Below are 22,585 nucleotides of genomic sequence, written 5' to 3'. Positions count from 1 at the left end.
TCAGATAAATAAATAAAATCTTTTAAAAAAATAAAAACTCTTAAAAATTGTAAGGCATATATATCACTGTTAAAAACTGATGACATGAATGGAACTAGAGCGTATTATGCTAAACAAAATAAGTCAGTCAGAGAAAGATAAATACCATATAATTTCACTCATGTGGAATTTAAGAAACAGAACAGATGAACATAGGAGAAGGGAAGGAAAAATAAAATAGGATGAAAACAGGAAGACAAACCATAAGAGACTCTTAACTCTAAGGAAAAAAAATCGAGGGTTACTGGAGCTATAGGAGGTGAGTGGGGAAATGGGGTAAGTGGGTGACGGGCACTAGGAGGGCACATGATGTAATGAGAAATGGACATTATACGCAACTGATGAGTTACTAACTTCTACCTCTGAAACAAATAATACACTATATGTTAATTAAGTTGAATTTAAATAAGAAATTTTAAAAAACTGACAAGAGTATAAGAAAGCAACTGATTTCTGTACATTGATTTTGTATCCTGCCACATTACTGAATTGCTGTATGAGTTCTAGTAGTTTGGGGGTGGAGACTTTTGGGTTCTCCATATAAAGTATTATGTCATCTGCGAAGAGGAGTTTGACTTCTTCTTTGCCAATTTGAACACCTTTTATTTCTTTTGTTGTCTGCTGTTGCTAGGATTTCTAGTACTATGTTGAACAGCAGCGGCGAGAGTGGACATCCTTGTCGTGTTCCTGATCTCAAAGGGAAGGCTGTCAGCTTTTCCCCATTGAGGATGATATTCACTGTGGGTTTTTCATAGATAGATTTTATGAAGTTGAGGAATGTTCCCTCTATCCCTATACTTTGAATCATTTTAATCAGGAACGGATGCTGTGTCTTGTCAAATGCTTTTTCTGCATCAATTGCGAGGACCATGTGATTCTTCTCTCTTCTCTTATTGATTATTCTATCACATTGATTGATTTACTAATGTTGAACCACTCTTGCATCCCATAAAAATATAGAAAGGGAAATTAGAGAATTGATTCCATTTACTATAGCACCAAGAACCATAAGACACCTGGGAATAAAGCTAACCAAAGAGGTAAATGATCTGTACTCAAGGAACTACAGAACATTCATGAAAGAAATTGAAGAAGACACAAAAAGATGGAAGAGCATTCCATGCTCATGGATTGGAAGAATAAACATTGTTAAAATGTCTATACTTCCTAGAGCCATCTATACTTTCAATGCCAATCCTGATCAAAATTTCACTTTTCAAAGAGCTGCAACAAACAATCGTAAAATTTGTATGGAACCAGAAGAGACCCGAATTGCTAAGGAAATGTTGAAAAAGAAAAACAAAATTGGGGGCATCACGTTACCTGATTTCAAGCTTGACTACAAAGCTGTGATCACCAAGACATCATGGTACTGACACAAAAACAGACACATAGACCAGTGGAACAGAATAGAGAGCCCAGATATGGATCCTCAAGTCTTGGTCAAATAATCTTCGACAAAGCAGGAAAAAAATATACAGTGGAAAAAAGACAGTCTCTTCAATAAATGGTGCTGGGAAAATTGGGCAGCTATGTGTAAAAGAATAAAATTCAACCATTCCTTTATACCATACACAAAGATAAACTCAAAATGGGTGAAAGACCTCAACATGAGGCTGGAATCTCTCAAAATCCTAGAGGAGAACATAGGCAGTAACCTCTTCGACATCGGCCGCAGCAACTTCTTTCAAGATATGTCTCCAAAGGCAAAGGAAACAAAAGCGAAAATGAACTTTTAGGACTTCATTAAGGTCAAAAGCTTCTGCACAGCAGAGGAAACAGTCAACAAAACAAAGAGGCAACCCACGGAATGGGAGAAGATACTTGCAAATGATACTACAGACAAAGGGCTGATATCCAAGATCTATAAAGAACTCCTCAAACTCAAGACATGCAAAAAAGCATGTCAAAAAATGGGCAGAAGACATGAACAGACACTTCTCCAAAGAAGACATACAAATGGCTAACAGACATAAGAAAAAATGTTCATCATCATTGGCCATTAGGGAGATTCAAATCAAAACCACATTGACACTTTACACCAGTTAGAATGGCCAAAATCAACAGGACAGTAAACAACATGTGTTGCAGAGGATGTGGAGAAAGGGGAACCCTCTTACACTGTTGGTGGGAATGCAAGTTGGTGCAGCCACTTTGGAAAACAGTGTGGAGATTCCTCAAAAAATTAAACATAGAGCTACCCCATGACCCTGCAATTGCACTACTGGGGTATTTCCCCCAAAGATACAGATGTAGTGAAAAGAAGGGCCATCTCTACCCCAATGTTCATGGCAGCAATGGCCACAGTTGCCGAATATGGAAAGAACAAAGATGGCCTTCAAAGGACAAATCAATAAAGAAAATACGGTCCATATATACAATGGAGTATTATGCCTCCATCAGAAAGCATGAAGACCCAACTTTTGTACCAATATGGATGGGACTGGAAGAAATTATGCTGAGTGAAATAAGTCAAGCAGAGAGAGTCAATTATCATATGGTTATGCTTACTTGTGGATTATAAGGAATAACACAGAGGACATTGGGGGATGGAGAGGAGAAGTGAGTTGGGGGAAATCGGAGGGGGAGACAAACCATGAGAGACTGTGGACTCTGAGAAACAAACTGAGGGTTTTGGAGGGGAGGGGGTTCGGGGGTTGGGTGAGCCTGGTGGTGGGTATTATGGAGAGCATGTATTGCATGGAGCACTGGATGTGGTGCATAAACAATGAATTTTGGAACACTGAAAAAAATGAAATAAAATAAAACTTAAAAAAAATAACTGATGAAGGAATGATGCCTGCCAATCTCACTTTTCTGCATGTTTCACTTTAGGCAAAGGGTATAAGGATTTTAAGGTTGTCTATTTGTATTTTTCTCTGGCGGCAAATAGCTATATTTTTGTCAATAACTCAAAGATGTAAGTTTTCAGGTTTAAGAATGATCTGTGTGTTTTATAACCTGTTGCTCTAAGATTACTTCAGGTGTTTCTATAAATAACATTTCCTAAACCATAAAAATGCATTTTATATTAAATAATAACATGTTTATATTTTATTCTTTTTTTGTTTGATAGGTAAATAAACCATTGATATCTCTTTTTATATGTATTTTAAATTTTGTAGTATACTAACACTAGTAATGATTTAAGGAAATGACTTTTAGAGCCCACATAGTGTATAACTTGCTGCTATAGAAAGAAATGTCATTATAAGCAAAGAAGCCGTGTGTTTATCTTAACCAGAGACATAAGTGCTTTTCATTACCAAGAAACATAAAATGTAAAGTATCTTCATATGATCACCCAAATATTAGTCTGGAAAATTTGGAGAGGGCATTGCTATCAGAATCAAATTTATCAAGAACATATAAGCTAGACCTTTATTAGATTATAAAATTGCCTTCGTTAGTGTATATATGACAAAAATGAATCTTATTTCAAAAACTTGTCTTTTCACTCAGGTGTTTAAAACATATAGACTAATAGACATTTAAAACATTTCCAACAACTTATTATATAACTGAAATGGGATGTATTTAATACTCAAAGGGGATAGTCGGTACTTCCAAGATCTTCATTTTCACTGAACAAAAAAGAGTAAGTCACATTATCAGTACTATAAAATAACTGAAAATCTGATTGAATCACAATGTGCCTCTGTCCTTATTACAGTGTCATTTAAAGAATCGGATTCTTTCTTTGGAAAGTAGTTGTAGGGTAGGCCCAAATCTGGTTCCTATGCTCTTTGCTTCTGAAGAGTAAAAAAAATGCTTATGTGCTTCTCCTTTTAGATGCATATTGAAGGGAAAGATACTATTCAGTGGTTTCTTTTTGCACTGTAATTTTGCTCTAAGAAGGAAAAACTTATTTCCCTTTTTCTTCTTCAGTCCCTTCCCATGTCCACATACTAGAGTATATCTATAACTGAAATTTTACCTTTGGAATCTAAAATTCCAATATGCCAATTTTTTATTGCAATCTCATCACTTTGGTATTCTCAGCTTGTTTTTTATTTTATTTTGTTTTGTTTTGTTTTTAATTCATTTGGGACTTGCAGGCTCTGGATCCTTCTCCTTTTCTCCCTCAAGCCCCCCTTCTTTAGCCAGCCTTATCCCATGGCAGGTCACCTCAGTCATTCTTGCTAGCATCACTAGGGTCCTCTTGTCATTATTCTTCAGGTGCACTAAATCACCTCTTTAGCCTTGGATGAACTTAATCATCCTATTTGCTTTTTCTCCTGAGTGGGAAAAAAACTATCATGGATGTGGAATTAGCATTATCCCAGTTTGCCGTCTTTTACTGGGCCTGTCTTACTATTCAGCAATCTTTTCATGTCTCTCATCACCTCCCTCTTTCTTTCCTCATAATTCCCTCCTGTCTCCCAAGATGAACTTCCTTTTTCACCCCACAGACAAATTCAGGGTCCTAAGTATAAAACCCTCAGAGCCCCACACCTTTTTCTGTACACCCACACCTTTTGCTGGCTCTATGACCATCACCAGCTTCCTCCCACCCTAGAGGAAGTTTTTTTTTTTTTTTTTTTAATTTTTTTTGAGTTCAAGGTGAATTTCTCAATAAGTGTTCTAGATCTTATGCCTTCTCTGGAGTGTCATGCTGTCCGGTATTCCCTTCCAAAATTTCAGCCTTTTTTTCTTGGATTATTTTAGTACAGGCTGTGAGCATGCTCAGTTCTTTCCCACTAAACTAAACAAAGAAACAAAATGATCTTAAACTAGAACAGCAACACAGAACTTGTCCCTTTTCCTTCTTTACCCATTTAGATCCACAAGGCATTGGCATTGCCTGGGATGGGTTAGAAAAGCAGAATCTTAGGACCCACCCAGGACGTACTGAGCCAGAATATACATTTTAATGAGATCCTCAGATGATCTGTATGCACATCCAAGATTGATAAGCTCAGCTTTAGAATAGTGCTCTAATAACTTTTATTTTGTCATGACCAAACTTCCTGAAATGCTGTCTGTATTTTCAGCTGCCCTTTTTCTCTTCCTGTTTGAGTTTTAGGACAGTGCTATAGACATCCGTCCCCATTTCTCCCCACCCATGTCTCCAAAGTTTGTCTTACAAGAGTTATCATAGCCTTGACTGAAAAATACTATGGACATTGAAAACATCTGTATTAATTCGAACTTTCTGTGGCATTTGATTAAACTGACTCTTCCTGTTTGCAGAAAACGTTCATCTTTTGATTTTGAGATGATGCTTTTCAGATATTTCTCCTACCTGTCCTCTGGCAGCTCCCTTCATCTATTGTTGGCTCCCTTTTTTCTTCTCTGGCATCTTGTTCTCTGTAAGAAATCTTATTGATTCTCTTGCTGGAGATGTTTAAATCTCTCTCTCCACCTCAGACCTCAGCATTCTCTCTAACTGAACTTCCCATCCATTCTCTGAACTTGCTTTGCCTTTTATTCTCTTTATTTGAATGACTATCTACTCAGCCACCGAGTCCAAAGGTAGAGGTGTCATCCTGGGGACCGTAGCCTCTTCACAAACTCTGTCATCAAATGTCAAATACTCGATCTTGATTGCAGTAGATGCGTGTTGTGATTTTTTTTTTTAGTGTTAAGATTTTTTTTCCCTTTTTATTAATTTTTTCAGCGTAACAGTATTCATTCTTTTTGCACAACACCCAGTGCTCCATGCAAAACGTGCCCTCCCCATCACCCACCACCTGTTCCCCCAACCTCCCACCCCTGACCCTTCAAAACCCTCAGGTTGTTTTTCAGAGTCCATAGTCTCTTATGGTTCGCCTCCCCTCCCCAATGTCCATAGCCCGCTCCCCCTCTCCCAATCCCACCTCCCCCCAGCAACCCCCAGTTTGTTTTGTGAGATTAAGAGTCATTTATGGTTTGTCTCCCTCCCAATCCCATCTTGTTTCATTTATTCTTCTCCTATCCCCCTACCCCCCCATGTTGCTTCTCCATGTCCTCATATCAGGGAGATCATATGATAGTTGTCTTTCTCCGATTGACTTATTTCACTAAGCATGATACGCTCTAGTTCCATCCACGTTGTCGCAAATGGCAAGATTTCATTTCTTTTGATGGCTGCATAGTATTCCATTGTGTATATATACCACATCTTCTTGATCCATTCATCTGTTGATGGACATCTAGGTTCTTTCCATAGTCTGGCTATTGTAGACATTGCTGCTATAAACATTCGGGTACACGTGCCCCTTCGGATCACTATGTTTGTATCTTTAGGGTAAATACCCAGTAGTGCAATTGCTGGGTCATAGGGTAGTTCTATTTTCAACATTTTGAGGAACCTCCATGCTGTTTTCCAGAGTGGTTGGACCAGCTTGCATTCCCACCAACAGTGGAGGAGGGTTCCCCTTTCTCCACATCCTCTCCAGCATCTGTCATTTCCTGACTTGTTAATTTTAGCCATTCTGACTGGTGTGAGGTGATATCTCATTGTGGTTTTGATTTGTATTTCCCTGATGCCGAGTGACGTGGAGCACTTTTTCATGTGTCTGTTGGCCATCTGGATGTCTTCTTTGCAGAAATGTCTGTTCATGTCCTCTGCCCATTTCTTGATTGGATTGTTTGTTCTTTGGGTGTTGAGTTTGCTAAGTTCCTTATAGATTTTGATTTTTGACTTAAACTCAAATGATCCATTCCCTGTTTGGGGGTCTGGGGAGGGTCATCTCACTTGTGCTTAAAATTCTTCAGTGCCTTTCCTCATGCATATATAGTAAGGTTAAGGTCTTAGGACTTCATATGGAGAAGGCAAGGACTTCACAACCTGGTCTGCTTGGCTCTCCAGGGTCTTCACCCACCACTCCCATTTTAAGCTCTCACCAACTGCTCACGTGCTCCCAAATGTCCAGGTTATTTCTTGACTCAGTGCCTTTTTTCAGGCTATTCTTTCTATGGGGAATGTCCAATTTCCCTCTAAGACCTACTTCAATCCAGAAAAACCCCTTGGAATTTCTGGGAGTGAATTTTAATGAGAAAAAACATATATATATTGTCTTCTTGAATGTAAATTATGTTCTCTAAGATATTTAATAATTCTTTCATGAGAGAAATTGCTTACAAAAGAAGACTCTTCTAACATAAGTTTTATAATCACATATTAATTATATTCATTGTATTTATTAATGGTGTTATATAAATGTTGACTTGCTCAGAATATCAAATAATAATGACTTGAAAGTTTCTGAAGATCTTAACTCACTGGATATTTCACTTAAAAGTGTCTATATCTTATTTCACTTTATTTTCACTTCAAGTGAACATTTCACTTTAAGCCTATATCTGTGCAAATGAATGATGGACAGTTGCTGTCATCTGATTCATTTTATTCTCCACCAATTCTGTAGTTTCTGACCCTTTGTGGATATCCTGAATGCTTATTTTACTTAGCAAATCCTATCTACTTGTAGTTGCTAATTGACTTGATTTTTTTTCTTAAGAATTTCTTCTGTTTGCATTTTAAAAAATGAAAGTGATTATAGAATTGATGAATCATTATATTGTACACATGAAACTAATATAATGCTGTATGTTAATTGTACTTTAAAAAATAAATTAAAAAGAAGACTGAAATTTACAAGCTATTGTAAATTTCAAAAATGTCCTTGCAATAACAGTTACTAAGAAAAACAAATGAAAGTGAATACTATTTTAATATTTATATATTTCATAGACTAAAGAAAGATAAATAAGGCATGCATTTCTGGCTTTCCATTTTGCCATTACGTATACGTATGTAGAAAATTAAGACTGACTAGACAGTTGAGAGGAAAAATAACTGATTAGCATTATAAAGGTCACTTTACAATATCCCTTCAAATTCATTCTTAGAGAGATTGGAGAATATTCTGTTAATCACAGTTTGAAAGGCCAGATGAAAAGTAGAAAAATATTGAGAGGGCATTGTTATCAAAACCAAATTTATCAAGAACTTACTAGCTAGATCTTTATTATATTTTAAAATTGCTTTCCTTGTTGCCTATGTGATAAAAAGGAATCTCATTCCTCAAATTTTTGGCAATTTTCTCATTTGTATTTGAAGGAACTGTCGCTGCAGCAGCTGGTCTTCACCCTGGACAGTGTATTATCAAAGTAAATGGAATCAATGTCAGCAAAGAGACCCATGCCAGTGTTATTGCACACGTTACAGCCTGCAGGAAATACAGAAGACCAATGAAGGTAAATTGCCCTGCAGTGTACCCGGATCTCATTGCAAACTTGCATAGAAAGCTGAGAGGTCAACACAAGATAGTGCCAGAGATGTCTGTGTTTTCCACCTTTAGGTTCACATTTAAGCACAGCATTGTAAATCTCTTGATTGTTCTATCTGCATAATTATTTGTAATCAATTATGCTTAAATGATTATATCTTATTGTTAACAGTATTAATCATCATTTTAAAAGTGCTCTGGGGTATTTTCATTTGCATTGTGATAGGAGTTTTCAAAGACCTAACTGTTTATCAAATTGAAATCCAAAGGTTTGAATTGTTTCTTGACCCTTGCGAATGCTTTAGAATATATAATGGTCACTGTACATCTGTGTGGGTTTTTATAGGGTCTGTGATTGAGTTTTGGATATATTTATTTAACTGGATTTAGCTCTTAAAAGAAAATACCAAAATGTACTTATCATTACTTAAAATTCTAAGCATTATCCTCTGATTAAATTTCAAGTGTTGTAGAAAAATGAAATTAGAATGCTAATTTATAAGCAAAGCTTATCCCATGAGGTACAAGTGCATATTGGGCTATAAGAGAAAATTCTCTCAAATTAATCAACTAAATGTAAAAGGAACTTTAGAGGAGAGGCCTTGTATTTTTTCCTTCATGCATAGCCAAGTACTCTTCTGGATTTGAGAATATGACTTTATGTCCAAACCAGAGAGAGGAGTGGAGTGGTTATTTTCTCATAGGCCAGGACTGACATCCTATAAAATACTGAACCTACAAGAAAATAGCTCATCAATTTTGCTTATTAATAAGGTCAAAGTAGCAAAGCAAATTGGAATTCATGCATAGACTCATAGTTATTCTGGTTGATAATGGTAAAAGGCGAAAGATTTATGCAATCTGAAGAGAAACCAGAGTATGATTGATAATGGTTTAATAAATATTTATTGAATGAATTTTTTAAAAAGACACTTTTGAAATTATCAAACCTTTCCCCTTCAATCGGAATTTTGATAAGTGACCAAAGTGATTTGAGTTACATTCCTTTTCATTTTCCTTGACTACCTTCTTAAGAGGAGGTGGTTAGTGAAATGATTAAGAAAAGGAATAAATAGGGGTGCCTGGTGGCTCAGTCAGTTAAGCACCTGCCTTTGGCTCAGGTCAGAATTGCAGGGTCTTGAGATTGAGTCCTCCATCAGGCTCCCTGATCAGCAGGGAGTCTACTTCTCCTTCTGCCTCCCCCACCCCCAGTCCTGCCACCATCTATTCTCTCTTTCTCTCTGCCTCTCTCTCAAATGAATAAATAAAATCTTAAAAACACTTATAAAGATTTTTATTTGGGTGTTATAGGCAACTGATAAATTACTCCCCAAATAAAAAAAAATCTTTTTTTTTTTTTTTAAAGAAAAGCAATAATTAGAAAAATTCACTAGGCAAGTCACCTGCTCCATCATGTATCCCTTGCCACAAAACAGACTGTCCCAAAACTTACGGGCCTTAAAACAACAATGGTTGATTATTTCCCTTGATTCTGCATCTGCAGATCGATTGAGTGTTGATTCCTATGAAGGTGCTGATGGGCAAAGTTTTGCTGGGAATGTCTGGGCTCTGCATCTCCCCGCTTGTGTTCTCTCACTCCAGAGCTCCTCCGCATGGCCTCCCTTCCCAGTCTAGGGAGTTGTCTTTTCTGCATGGGGTCTGTCTTTGAAGAGGGGATAAAGCAATCAACTCTATTTAAACCACGCTTGCTAATATCCCTTTGGAAAAATCAGATCCCCTGACCAAACCTTGGCTCAGTGTGAGAAGGAGCTACACAGAGGTGTGGATACCAGAGCATGTGGTTCCTTAGGGGTCACAACAGGTTACCAAGGGGTATTTGAATGATCAATGTTAACTAGAATTTTAATGATGGTTGGCAATATAGTAATGAAACACAACTCTGAAGTTAGTACAAGAGAAAAATGGATGATGTAAATGATATCACACTTAAGTAGTGCAATTCAGTTTCATCATCTGACCTAGGAAAGGTATAAACTTTAAATAATGCAGACCTGAAAGCATTTGCTTGGTGGCCACTTCCTCTTTCTCATTTATTTAGATGAACATGCAATTGCTATTTTAATTAAAATATAGGATGATTAATGATATGGAAGGATTAAAAAAGTTACATCACTTGGGAACCCAATGAAATGAAAGATGTTCTTCCAATTTTCTTACTGGTTTGCTTCAAAAAAGCATTAACTGTATTAAATATATGTGTCAGGAGAGCATTTAAGTGGTTTGTGTAGTGATACATGATTGATTCTTCAGAAAACTGTCCATCTGGCATTTATTTATTTAAAAATGTAATTTAGGGACTCTGAAAAACAACCTGAGGGTTTTGAAGGGTCAGGGGTGGGAGGTTGGGGGAACAGGTGGTGGGTGATGGGGAGGGCACGTTTTGCATGGAGCACTGGGTGTTGTGCAAAAAGAATGAATACTGTTACGCTGAAAAAATTAATAAAAGGGGGAAAAAAAAAAAAAAAAAAAAAAAAAAAAAATGTAATTTATAATTTAAGATATACTTGAGGCATTTAAGTAAGACACTTGGGAAATGCAGCCTATTTAGAAACATCTTTGGAAGATAAAATTTCAAGCCTAAAAAAATTCAATTTGCTAAATAATATACTTGCTGTTGACTTTTTATTAGTTTCTGATGTTGATTTTCTTTCTCTTTCAAATTTTATTATCTTTAAATAAACTAGAAGAATAAATAAGATTATCAACTCTCCTAAAGCGGGTTTGTGAAATGGATATACATTTTTAAAAGCACTAATACCTCTGAGGTTTCTTTCCCCCTCTTCATTCCAGCAAGATTCCATACAATGGGTGTATAATAGCATTGAGAGTGCTCAAGAAGACCTTCAAAAGTCTAACTCCAAACCTCCTGGAGATGAAGTAGGGGATGCTTTTGACTGCAAAGTAGAAGGTGGGTTCCTTCTTTTTCTCCTCATTTGTCATAGTAGTATTCTTTTTCAGTGTGCCTGTATCTCATCCCAAGTATTGAATATCTTCTATGTTTAAGCCACTTTCTTAAATCATTATCACCAAATAGATGTTATGTCAAATACATATGTAATCATAGCTAGTCACTAACATGCCATTGTTGTAAAAACTCATCAAAAAAGGAAATCTCTCCAAAGTGTTATTGTCATCATCCTTATTTATTTTTTTTTAAGATTTTATTTATTTATTTGACAGAGAGAAATCACAAGAGAGGCAGACAGAGAGAGAGGAAGGGAAGCACGCTGAGCAGAGAGCCCGATGCGGGACTCGATCCCAGGACCCCGAGATCATGACCTGAGCTGAAGGCAGCAGCTTAACCCACTCAGCCACCCAGGCGCCCCTGTCATCATCCTTATTTTATGGAAGAAGAAATTAAGGCTTATTAGCTTAAGGGATTTGCCTAAGTCAGTAAATGGTAGAATGAGGATTCAAACCCAAGTTATAATGTGCTTCCTTGTTTTGAGTTTAAATGCTGTGTAGACTTTCCTAATCCAATGTGGTTCACAGACCAGCAGCTGCAGTATCCCCTGGAGAGATGCAGAATCTCAGCCCCTGCCCAGACCTATTGAAACAGAATCTCCATTTTAACAAGAGCTGATCTGTGTGTACACTAAAATTTGAAGCCTGAGTTTAGAAAGTCTATAGTCCCTTTGAAAATACTTTCTTGATTAAAGTAACTTTTACTGTATTCTAACATTAATTGTAGTACAAGAGACAATGTAAAAATGAGAGAAAGAGAGAGGACTCATACCATTTCTGTTTCCTCCGTGAAGCAACCAGCAGATTGCTGTATTAGTGGCCTCTTCCTCAAGAGTAAAGGGAGAGAGGCAATTAAAGTTATATTTGCATTGGACAAATACTTTGAATTATTGTTTCAACATTTTTTCACAGAAGTCCTTGAACCTTCACTTACCTTTTCCTGGTATCTTTCCATTCACATTACTATGTGGACATCTTTCTTGTACTACTAGGTTCTTCCAGACAATCCCCAATACACACTGATCATAAGGGCGGGGCACTCAGCAAAAGCTGTGTTCCCTCCACTCCTACAAGGCCACTGGGTAGGAGCCACTAAGATCATGGGCGATATTAGAAATATTTCAACCATACTGGAGCACCAAGGTTGTTCTGACATACCAACTTTCTTAATTATTTAAACTAGGACAAATCTGAGGACCTTGTCTTGAGGCTTTATTCCTCATTTAGAGTTAGCTCTTTTTGCTTATCGTCATTAGTGCCACAGTGAAAAGGTTGATGAGATACTCTGATAATTTATTTCTAGCTATTCTGGGACTCAATTATTTTAAAATAAACCATTATTCTGCTTTTTCCTATGTTATATTTGCTGTGTCTGCCATTCTGGGACTTAATTGTTTTTAGTTAACTAATATTCTATCTTTGCTAATTTAATATTTGCTGTTAGGTTTCTCAGGGGGTTTTCTTGCTTCACATTTTAGGTGTTTTTATGCCAGCAGACTGACCATTGGCCAAAAACCAATAGGAAGACAGTCCAGATGAAAACGTTATTATAGCAAACAATGACATTTTCTCAGTGAGTTATCTGCAGAAGATGCTGTCTGGGGAAAATTCATGCATCCTGTCTGCTGAAAATAAATTATTATTGGATCTCCTTTCTGCTACTTCAGAATGGCTTTATATTTTTTTCTGCATTGAACAAATAGTCATTCGATGTTTGAGGCAATTTTAGGAGCCTTGACTTTAAGTCATGTGTGGTTCTAATAAAAAAAAATTGTTTGTATAATGTTTATAATGGTATAAATAGGCATACATATGGTCCATAGATCAAAATGGATGTGCAAAGACTAGTCATGTTAGAGTGGTGAGATCTGGATCTCTCAAACATATTTTTTTTTAAGTGTTCTTGTTTTTAAAAAATGTTAACGAGACATCAGATATAGCCATACTTTAAAGAAATCTTTAAAAATTATTCAGAGAGACTCAAATTCTTTGAAGAGACTAGAATTTGCTGAGTTCATAGTGTCTTTGTTCCAGAGGTAATTGACAAGTTTAACACCATGGCCATCATCGATGGGAAGAAGGAGCACGTGAGTCTGACAGTGGATAATGTGCACCTGGAATATGGGGTCGTGTATGAGTACGACAGCACAGCTGGGATAAAGTGCAACGTGGTAGAAAAGATGATTGAGCCCAAAGGTTTCTTCAGCCTCACTGCCAAGGTATGAGTGATCCCGGGAAAACAAGGGATTTTGTTCTAAATAAAGTCCCTGACACCACCCCCACCTCCACTTTAAAATGTGCAAATAGCTGTATGTGCTTCAGCTGTCAGCTCATTCAACTTTCTTTCCTTTTTTTCCCTCATTACTCGGTATGCGTACAACCTTCCTTTTTATTGATCTCTTTTGGAGTACAGTGTGATGTTAGATGGGACTCTTGCCCGGGCAAATGTTAGTTGATTTGGCAAAGGCTTCTCTGCATTTAGTTAAGTTTGCTACATCTGTTGATTCAGTATCATGAATACCTTTCAGATGGTTTTTGTGACAGGTGGTGCTTTTTTAAATGTAGATAATCCTCTGAAAAGTATTTGAAGTCTTGAAATGTATTATAAGAAACTTCAAATTCTGCAAGTCTCATGTTTATTTCATAAAATTTCACAAGGCGTAGAGATCCATTTATGAATAGACCCTCAGACATTCATGTAATTCTTAGCTGGGAAGGATATCATCCTTAGTCTTCAGACTAAACCAAGATAGAGAGGGAGGAAGGGAGTTTTCATCAAATGGATAAAATGTTGTAAGTGAGAGGTGACCCTGTGCTTGCTTTTCATGACCCTTCCACTAAGTAAATCAGTAAAGCTCCTATTAGACCCTCCCCAGGCCTAAGCTCTAGTATTTCATCTGCTTTTCTATCACTTGGTGAGGATTCAGGTATTACAAGTAAAAAATATGACATATAGCTTCCCTACTTTTATTTTTTCATGTTAACCATTGTTTCGTATATGAGTAGTTGAGATAGACTATGCATTATTTCAAAAATTCTTTTATGTTTTTGTTTTATATTCTGAAAGTCAACCTCAAAAAAAATTCCGTTATTCTGATGATGTCCTACCACTATATATCTTTTGATATAGAATCTGTGTTTTCAAAATGCAACCACTTATTATTACATTACTAAGGCAATCTATGTAAAAGTGTGGCACCAGGTTATTAGCATCGTTTTATCTCCTTTTTCTAGCTATTTCAAATTTTCAAAGTTACATGGGTTGTTTTATGTATGAGAACTGTATAAGTCTTGCAAATATTTCTATTTTACACATGAAGAAAAGAAAATAAAAGAAATTAGAAATTTAACCAAGATCACATGGCTAATGATAAAGCAAACTCTACTATCTAGAGAAGCGATTAAACAAAAAGCTTACACTTTATATTCTGTAAGTCAGAGGAGTAGAGGTGGTGAGGGAGCTCAAGTAAACATAGCATCTATATATTGTATCCCTCATCCAATATTATAAAAATGTCAGGTAAGGGTGTAACCGGTCCTTGCAATCTTTGAACAGTCATCAGTATGACACTAATTAACTCAACTCATTGGAAATTCTCAGCGATCAGTAGTATGCACACACACAAACACACGCAAGTGCTGTCTTACAATTGATTCAAATAGCCAAAGGGGGGCACCTGGGTGGCTCAGTGGATTAAAGCCTCTGCCTTCGGCTCAGGTTATGATCCCAGGGTCCTGGGATCGAGCCCCGCATCGGGCTCTCTGCTTGGCGGGGAGCCTGTTTCCTCCTCTCTCTCTCTCTATGCCTGCCTTTCTCCCTACTTGTGAACTCTATCTGTCAAATAAGTAAATAAAATCTTTAAAAAAAATAGCCAAAGGGATTTATTAATTGAATAAATCATAAGGATGCTTTTATCAGATGGAGTTCAGACCCCTTAACTATCATTGGTTTTACTTTAGCCGAACAATTTATTATTTATTCATTTCATCAGCAAACATTCGTTATATGCATTCTCTGTACTGGCCTCTCAGTAGAAAGTAAGGATGCCATTCTGTTGGTTTTCCTTCATGTTTGTTGTTCTACTACCAAACTGAGAAAAAAAAAAAAAAAAGTTCTGAGTAACTCTGACTAAAATACAGGCAGTGTGTTACCACATCAGAGCATACTGACTTATCCAGCAGGGAGTCTTTGAAGTCCACTCACTTTCTTCAGGCAACCTTTAACAGCTGGCGGAAGGCAAAGAATGAGAGGCCAAACACACAAGCCCATCACTTCACTGGGATGGTGTTACTGAACATAGAAATCCCAAGCAGTCAGGGAAGTGTGCCACATAGTGTCATCCTGCGTTCTAGAATTGTAAAAATTTTATTTGGCTAATTTTGAAGGTTTTCTTTTCTTGTTCCGTGTGCGTGTGTGTTACTCCAGATTCTTGAAGCCCTGGCTAAAAGTGATGATCATTTTGTACAAAACTGTACCAGCCTTAACTCTCTAAATGAAGTGATTCCTACTGACCTTCAGAGTAAATTCAGTGCGATTTGTAGTGAAAAAATTGAGCACATATGTCAGAGAATATCCAGTTATAAAAAGGTAAGAGGTTTATATATATACTTTGCATGGAATTATTGTTTAAATTATTTAAATGTCCAGTTTAATCCAATTCTTGATATTTTCATTACTTATGTACCAGTTTATTGAAATAGTAACATTTATATAACATTTTAGAGTTTTTAATAGGCCTTTACATCCATTAGTCTTACTTGATCTTTATAAATCTGAAAGCTATCATTATTCCACATTTTCCAACTATAATAACTGAAGTCTAAAGAATTAAGTTACTTACTAGCAAAAGATAGAGTTGGGATGTAAATCCAGGCCACTTAATTATGAGTCAGTGGTTCTTTTCCTTTTCTCTTAACAGAGGGACTCAAGCTCTCAATCAGAAAGTACATGGAACACAGTCTCCTTGAAATGCCATTTATTTGACATATTTATTGAGCACATTCTTTATACCAACCATTATTCTTGGTGCTAAGAATATAGCAGCAAAGGAGAGCTCTTCCCTCTCAGGGTACTTACATTTGAGTGCGAAAAGCAGCAAAGAAGTAAATAAATCTTTACAGAGGACCCAAACAAAAACAGCAACAACAGCAACAAGAACGGAGTGGTGGGGGAGGGGGCCTGAGGGGGGTACAGGTAGTCATAATGATGGAGGCTTAGGCAGGGACCAGTGTGAGAGCTGTGGAAGCTTTTTACCTTTAGGAACTTTGGAAGGAGTTTGGATTTTTCTTCTCACATCAATGAGAAGCGATCAGAAGCTTTTAAACAGGGGAATGACTTCATCTGATTAAGGTTTTTAGGAGGAAATTGTTGCAATAGTCCCAGTGAGTGATGATGATAGCTTGGCCTATGGTGAAGGTGGGGGAGATAAAGAAAAGTAGAAGACATAATTTAGAGGTAAAATTAGTAGAAATTGATCGCCGAAATATATCCTCTAGTAAGTTTTATTTTTTTTCTATTTGTATCAATAGGAGATTGGCTAATTAAATTATTTCCCTCAAAATGAGGTTTGTTTTTTAAAATTTGGTACAGCCATACTAGGAAATATTATTTACCACAGTTTTTATGAATGTGAGCTAAGTGTGTATGTTTTATGCTTCTGGTAAATTAAGTGAGAGATAAGCCCATATGTGTCCAAATATGGCTATAGAAGAATAGGGAAATGCAAGAATGAATACTTTAGCATTGGTTGCCTCAGGTGGGATGTGGACAAGGGGAAGAACAATCACATGTTTTTCCTTAAGACTTCCTAAAATGTTTAGCATGGGAGGTTGAATATGTATTGCTGTTTTATTTTTTTATAAGTCCATTTGCATGAAGAAAAATGATGCTTAAGATCACTGCTTAACTGTCACATCTGTTAATCCTCTCTGTGATCGCTGAGGTCAGGTCACCTATTTGAGTTTGGGAAAGATGCCATGAATATGCCTTGTTGAAGCTGAAGGGCAGAAGATTCTCTTTTTAGTTCTCTCTTCGGTGTAAGATAGGACAGTACTTGGCAGTAAAATTTAAAAGGTCTAAACAAATACAAATTAATATTTACCTTTAGCACATTTTGAAAAGAGAATCATTCTATTTCAGAAATGGATTTGTATGAGGTATGACAGGGGTTGGGGCCGATTCCGGTTGTCAAACTTGTCAGTGTGTGTGTCTCATTTCTTTTTCTTTTTCCATTCATACAAACAACAAAAGCAGTAGAAATAGCTTAAAGAAATACACATGAACAAAAGTAAACTATATAAGTAAAAACGAAACAGTAGGATGAGGGCATATTGTGTAGGGTATTGATTCAGCTGCTGTAAGGAGGACCAAGATAACACAGGCTTAAAACAGAAAGCTTATTTTTCACTCACATGAAAGTTCAACTGGACGGGAGTCCAGTGGGGTGGGGCTTGATAATATTATAGGGATCCTTCTCTATTTTTGCTCTCTCCCCTAAGACATCGCCCTTTCCACAAAGTCAAAGTCGGCTCATCAGCACCATGCCTAAGCTATAGTCCCTCAGAAGAGAAAAGAGAAAGTGGAAAGTAAAGAGTTCCTGTTGAGGGCAGGACCCGGAAGCCACGCTCCTATTCATATCCGATTAGTCATTTAGTGGAAGCAGGCTGAGAAATGTTGTCCCCAACTAGGCATCCATGTGTCCAACTAAAACTCACAGAATTGGGTGCCTGGGTGACTCAGTGGGTTAAGCCTCTGCCTTCGGTTCATGTCATGCTCTCAGGGTCTTGGGATTGAGTCCCGCATTGGGCTCTCTGCTCTTCAGGGAGCCTGCTTCCTCCTCTCTCTCTCTCTCTGCCTGCCTGTCTGCCTACTTGTGATCTCTGTCTGTCAAATAAATAAATAAAATCTTTTTAAAAATAAATAAATAAAATTAAAAAAACTCACAGAATTTTATTAATAAAAGGAAAAAAGAGAGAATGGATATTAGTAAAAAATTAGCAGGTACATTTATAGGTAAAGTTATATTACACTGATGATGTATAGACCCACCAGGGGAAAAAGGTGATGAGATCAACAAGTCCTAAGACTCTAGTTAGTTGCTAATGTGGGATATGATATCTGAACTTCAGTTTCCTGATAACCAAAATAAAAGAAGAAACACAGTCTACTACATATTTATCAGCAATCCTGTGATTTACACATGTTTCTCAAGAGAAGCAAAACTTTTCTTAGACTGAGTTCCAAAAGAAATCTTTCACACTGAATTTCAAAGAGGTGGCACCAGGAAATGTCAGGGCAGTGCCTGTAAACATGTCCCTGAAAAAGAAATAGCAATTTGTTTTATGTGACAGACATTTTTTTGTGTGTGACAGACATTTTTAATATACTCTTTAATGAAAGCCAGTGGCACGAGTCAAAAACTCAACTTCTCAGAAGCAAATTTGCTGCAGGATGGGACAGGAAGAATAGGAAAATATTTACTGAATGTGTACCTATTACGTTGTCCATAATTACTTGAGGATGGCTGACCGCCCCCCATGTTTATGATCTGCATTGTAAGAAAGGTCAAAATACATGAAGTAAGTAATAATAATACTGCCTACTTAACCCACTAGGAGGTCTCACCATGACAAGTGGAACGTGCTCCCTGGAGTTCTGTTGCACACAACAGTTTTTAGCAGTCCCCTACAGGGTCTGGGATTGCACGAAGATTTTACATAATTTTATCAACACAATCACATGAAACATCATCTATTTTATTGACGAAGTGACAGAAGCTCAGAGGGGTCCAGTAACTTTCCCAGAGGCAGGCAGTTGGGCACAGCTGTGGATTTTGAACCTTGTTCCTCTTTATTGTAAGTTTGGTTTTTCTTTGCTTACCTGCATTTGACACTACACTACATAGCATATGTATTGTTCCAATTCCATAGCTAAATCCCGCTACACAGCTAAACAGTATGGGTCCAACTATGAGGACAATACTGTTTCAGTAAAGGAGAAATTATTGTGGATGGAGTAGTCAGCAATTGCTAGCTGCTGCAAGTTGGAAAGATTTGTCAGATAGAAGAGAAGTAGAGAAAGCACTCAAGGAAAGAGAGATCTCGTAAGTGAAGACAGAGGAATCTCGTAAGTGAAGGCAAAGATGTAGAAACGAGACTGATTTTATTGATTAAGAACTGGCATATTGCCTAGACTAGAAAGGAGGTTTCGAGTTGGATACCATTAAGAAGAAAACTGACAAAATCTGATTTTTCGGGTGATATTTTAGAGTGGTGTAATAATCAGATTTGTTTGTAAAAGAGTGCAAGTTGATGGTGACTTGGTCTCATGTAGAAGCATTAGGGATGGAGAGAAAAGAATCAAGTGGAGCATAGGAGGTAGGATACATCTGGTTCTATGATGGGTGGGTCATGGTGGATGGAAAATGGTGTTATAGCTTGGTTTCCAACCAAAATCTGGTTTGTGATAAACTGGAGAGTATGTTAGGGGTAGGATTAGAAGCAGAAGGGGCAAGGTTTTTGCCCAAATGTCAGGAATTCATTCTCAAAAACATCATCCTGGCGAGTAAAAAGTATCTTCCATTTTCTCGGAAGTAACTAAGAGCCTAGAAAGCTTTTAAAGCAGAGATGGACAGGTTAATGGGCAGTGATTTTAGATGATAAAAATAATATCACTGAATGTGGAAGGCTCGTGTATGTACATTATTGTTTGAGCCTCGAAACAGCCATATGTATTGAATACTCATACCATCTGCTCCTTTCGCAGGGAGATTAAGAATTTGCTTAAGGTCACTTAGCTGGCAAATAGCAGACTAGGTATCCATCCTATGGAATGCTGTCTCACTTGTTTTTATTTTTAATTTTAGAAATAAGGAGAATCTTGCAGTCAGCTAGGCCTTAAGCACTTTGTAAGGTGTCCTTTTCGTCATCCCTTATTGACTATGCATATTTAGAATAATTGACTGTCTTTCTCACTAGATAGAGAAACGAGGTTAACAGGAAAATATTTCAGGGATATTTTTTATTCAAACAAAATTCAAACAGCGAAGACAATAATAGCCATACTAGGTTATGTAAGGTTAGCTCCGTTTGTGTAGCAAATGCATGTCCACAGAAACTATAGCACTTGTGAATATATTTTTTAATTTTCAAAAACTTACTTTCATACTATTATTAGTAACATATTTTTTTTTCTTCCAGATGAAGCCTTCAAACACCCCTCTTTGTAAAACTAAATGTATCCATAGAAACTAAAATCTCGAGTCTGGTTTTCTTTTATTTTGACTCTAAAAGTTTTAGGTTTTAAAAATAGAAACATGTTGATTTCTGCCGTTTCTATAGCCAGGCTGCTGCAATCATAATTGATTTTCTGGCCAGCTGTACAGGGCCACAGATGTTTTTTAACACATGTATGAGAGAAGTTCAGACCTTATACTGGAAACTTGAATGAATCCTAAGCAAGCTTTTCATCTTCTCTGGGCAGGATGTGTGGGTGATCCAGACATAAAACTATGCACTGTTTGGAGAAACATTCTTACCCTGTGTTGTCCTTAGATCCCTTTTATTTTTTATTTTTTTTTCCATTTTATTTATTTTTTCAGCGTAACAGTATTCATTCTTTTTGCACAACACCCAGTGCTCCATGCAAAACGTGCCCTCCCCATTACCCACCACCTGTTCCCCCAACATCCCACCCCTGACCCTTCAAAACCCTCAGGTTGTTTTTCAGAGTCCATAGTCTCTTATGGTTCGCCTCCCCTTCCAAACTTTTTTTTTTAATAAACATATAATGTATTTTTATCCCCAGGGGTACAGGTCTGTGAATCGCCAGGTTTACACACTTCACAGCACTCACGATAGCACTTACCCTCCCCAATGTCCATAGCCCCCTCCCCCTCTCCCAATCCCACCTCCCCCCAGCAACCCCCAGTTTGTTTTGTGAGATTAAGAGTCATTTATGGTTTGTCTCCCTCCCAATCCCATCTTGTTTCATTTATTCTTCTCCTATCCCCCTACCCCCCCATGTTGCTTCTCCATGTCCTCATATCAGGGAGATCATATGATAGTTGTCTTTCTCCGATTGACTTATTTCACTAAGCATGATACGCTCTAGTTCCATCCACGTCGTCGCAAATGGCATGATTTCATTTCTTTTGATGGCTGCATAGTATTCCATTGTGTATATATACCACATCTTCTTTATCCATTCATCTGTTGATGGACATTTTATAGCAGCAATGTCTACAATAGCCAAACTATGGAAAGAACTTAGATCCCTTTTAAATTCTAGATTCATTCCCTGTTGGAGAATAATTCCATAATTGGGCTTATTTTGTGTATTAGGGATACTTCTTCCATATAAATATTAATGAGCTTTCAAGAAGTACTTCCTGTTTACCCAAAACTATTACAGGTAGGAATCCATAGTCTTACTTGAAATATTCCAAGTAACTTTAATTACCAATGCCACATAATCCTCAAGTTAACCTGTGGATCGGGAAAATTGGGGCCAAAATTTTTCTCCATGTCCCTGTCCCTCAATACAGAATTTTTGTAACTCTATGCCAATGGGGTTTAAAACTTAATTGAAATGGGAGACTATCTGTAAAATAGTAGCTTACCTTTGTCTTAGTTTTTATTTTTAGTCAAGTGACTGTAACTGGATATTAATTAATGTGTTGTCATGGTTAATGATTTATGAATTAACTACCAATGCAGTAGAAACCCGTAGCTCCATTTCTGAGAATTACTTATTCGTATCAACATACAAATAGGCTTTAATATCAACTAGATTACAAAATCAGTTATTTCCCTTGAGCCACATACTTTTCTCTACCTCTTGTTTCATTTCTTGAACTCTGTCCTGAAAATAACTCCATATATTTGCTGTCTAGACCTGCTGTCTCACTCACTTTTCATTCTTAACACACTCAAGATGGGCTCAGGTCCCTTCCATGTAACTGGGATGTCTCTTTTTAAGGTCACTGAAGACCTGTATTTTGCCGAAATTCATTCACTGTCCTCATCCTGTTCCTTGTTTTAGTGGCATCTATGCAGTCAACCTTGTACTGCTCTTGAGCCTTTTACTACCTCTGCCTGGTTTTGTCTTTTCTGGGTGGCTCAGTCACAGTGAGTGTCCTATACTTTTTCCTTCTTTTTTCTCTGACCTCTTCCTGCAGCAGAGCTCAGCATTTGCTCCCTCCCCTTTTCTTGCTCCACTCTCCATCCCCTGGTGATCACATTCAATCTCCTGGGCCATCTGACCTCTCCATTTGGATCTAATAGTTATCCCAGACTACTGTGTCCAAAATAAACTCCTGATCCCACCCCTGCACAGTTTGTCATAG

The 22,585-nt window shown here is 37.2% G+C and overlaps 1 protein-coding gene across 4 annotated transcripts in view; it reads left to right on the top strand.

Annotated features, from left to right (window-relative positions):
- Positions 1 to 22,585, top strand: part of PREX2 (phosphatidylinositol-3,4,5-trisphosphate dependent Rac exchange factor 2) — a 331,391-nt gene that overhangs the window by 171,989 nt on the left and 136,817 nt on the right. For 3 of the 4 annotated variants that reach the window (XM_045979892.1, XM_045979882.1, XM_045979874.1), the window contains 4 exons: positions 8,087 to 8,223; positions 11,067 to 11,184; positions 13,275 to 13,459; positions 15,667 to 15,828. In XM_045979892.1, the coding sequence (XP_045835848.1) occupies positions 8,087 to 8,223; positions 11,067 to 11,184; positions 13,275 to 13,459; positions 15,667 to 15,828 (602 nt within the window). Of the gene's footprint in view, positions 1 to 8,086; positions 8,224 to 11,066; positions 11,185 to 13,274; positions 13,460 to 15,666; positions 15,829 to 18,611; positions 18,809 to 22,585 lie in introns of those variants that run through there. The other variant, XM_045979899.1, reaches the window with a different exon arrangement.

Source organism: Meles meles, chromosome 1, assembly GCF_922984935.1.
Source record: "Meles meles chromosome 1, mMelMel3.1 paternal haplotype, whole genome shotgun sequence".
NCBI classification, from domain to species: Eukaryota; Metazoa; Chordata; class Mammalia; order Carnivora; family Mustelidae; genus Meles; species Meles meles.
This window is presented reverse-complemented; position numbering and strand designations above follow the sequence as displayed.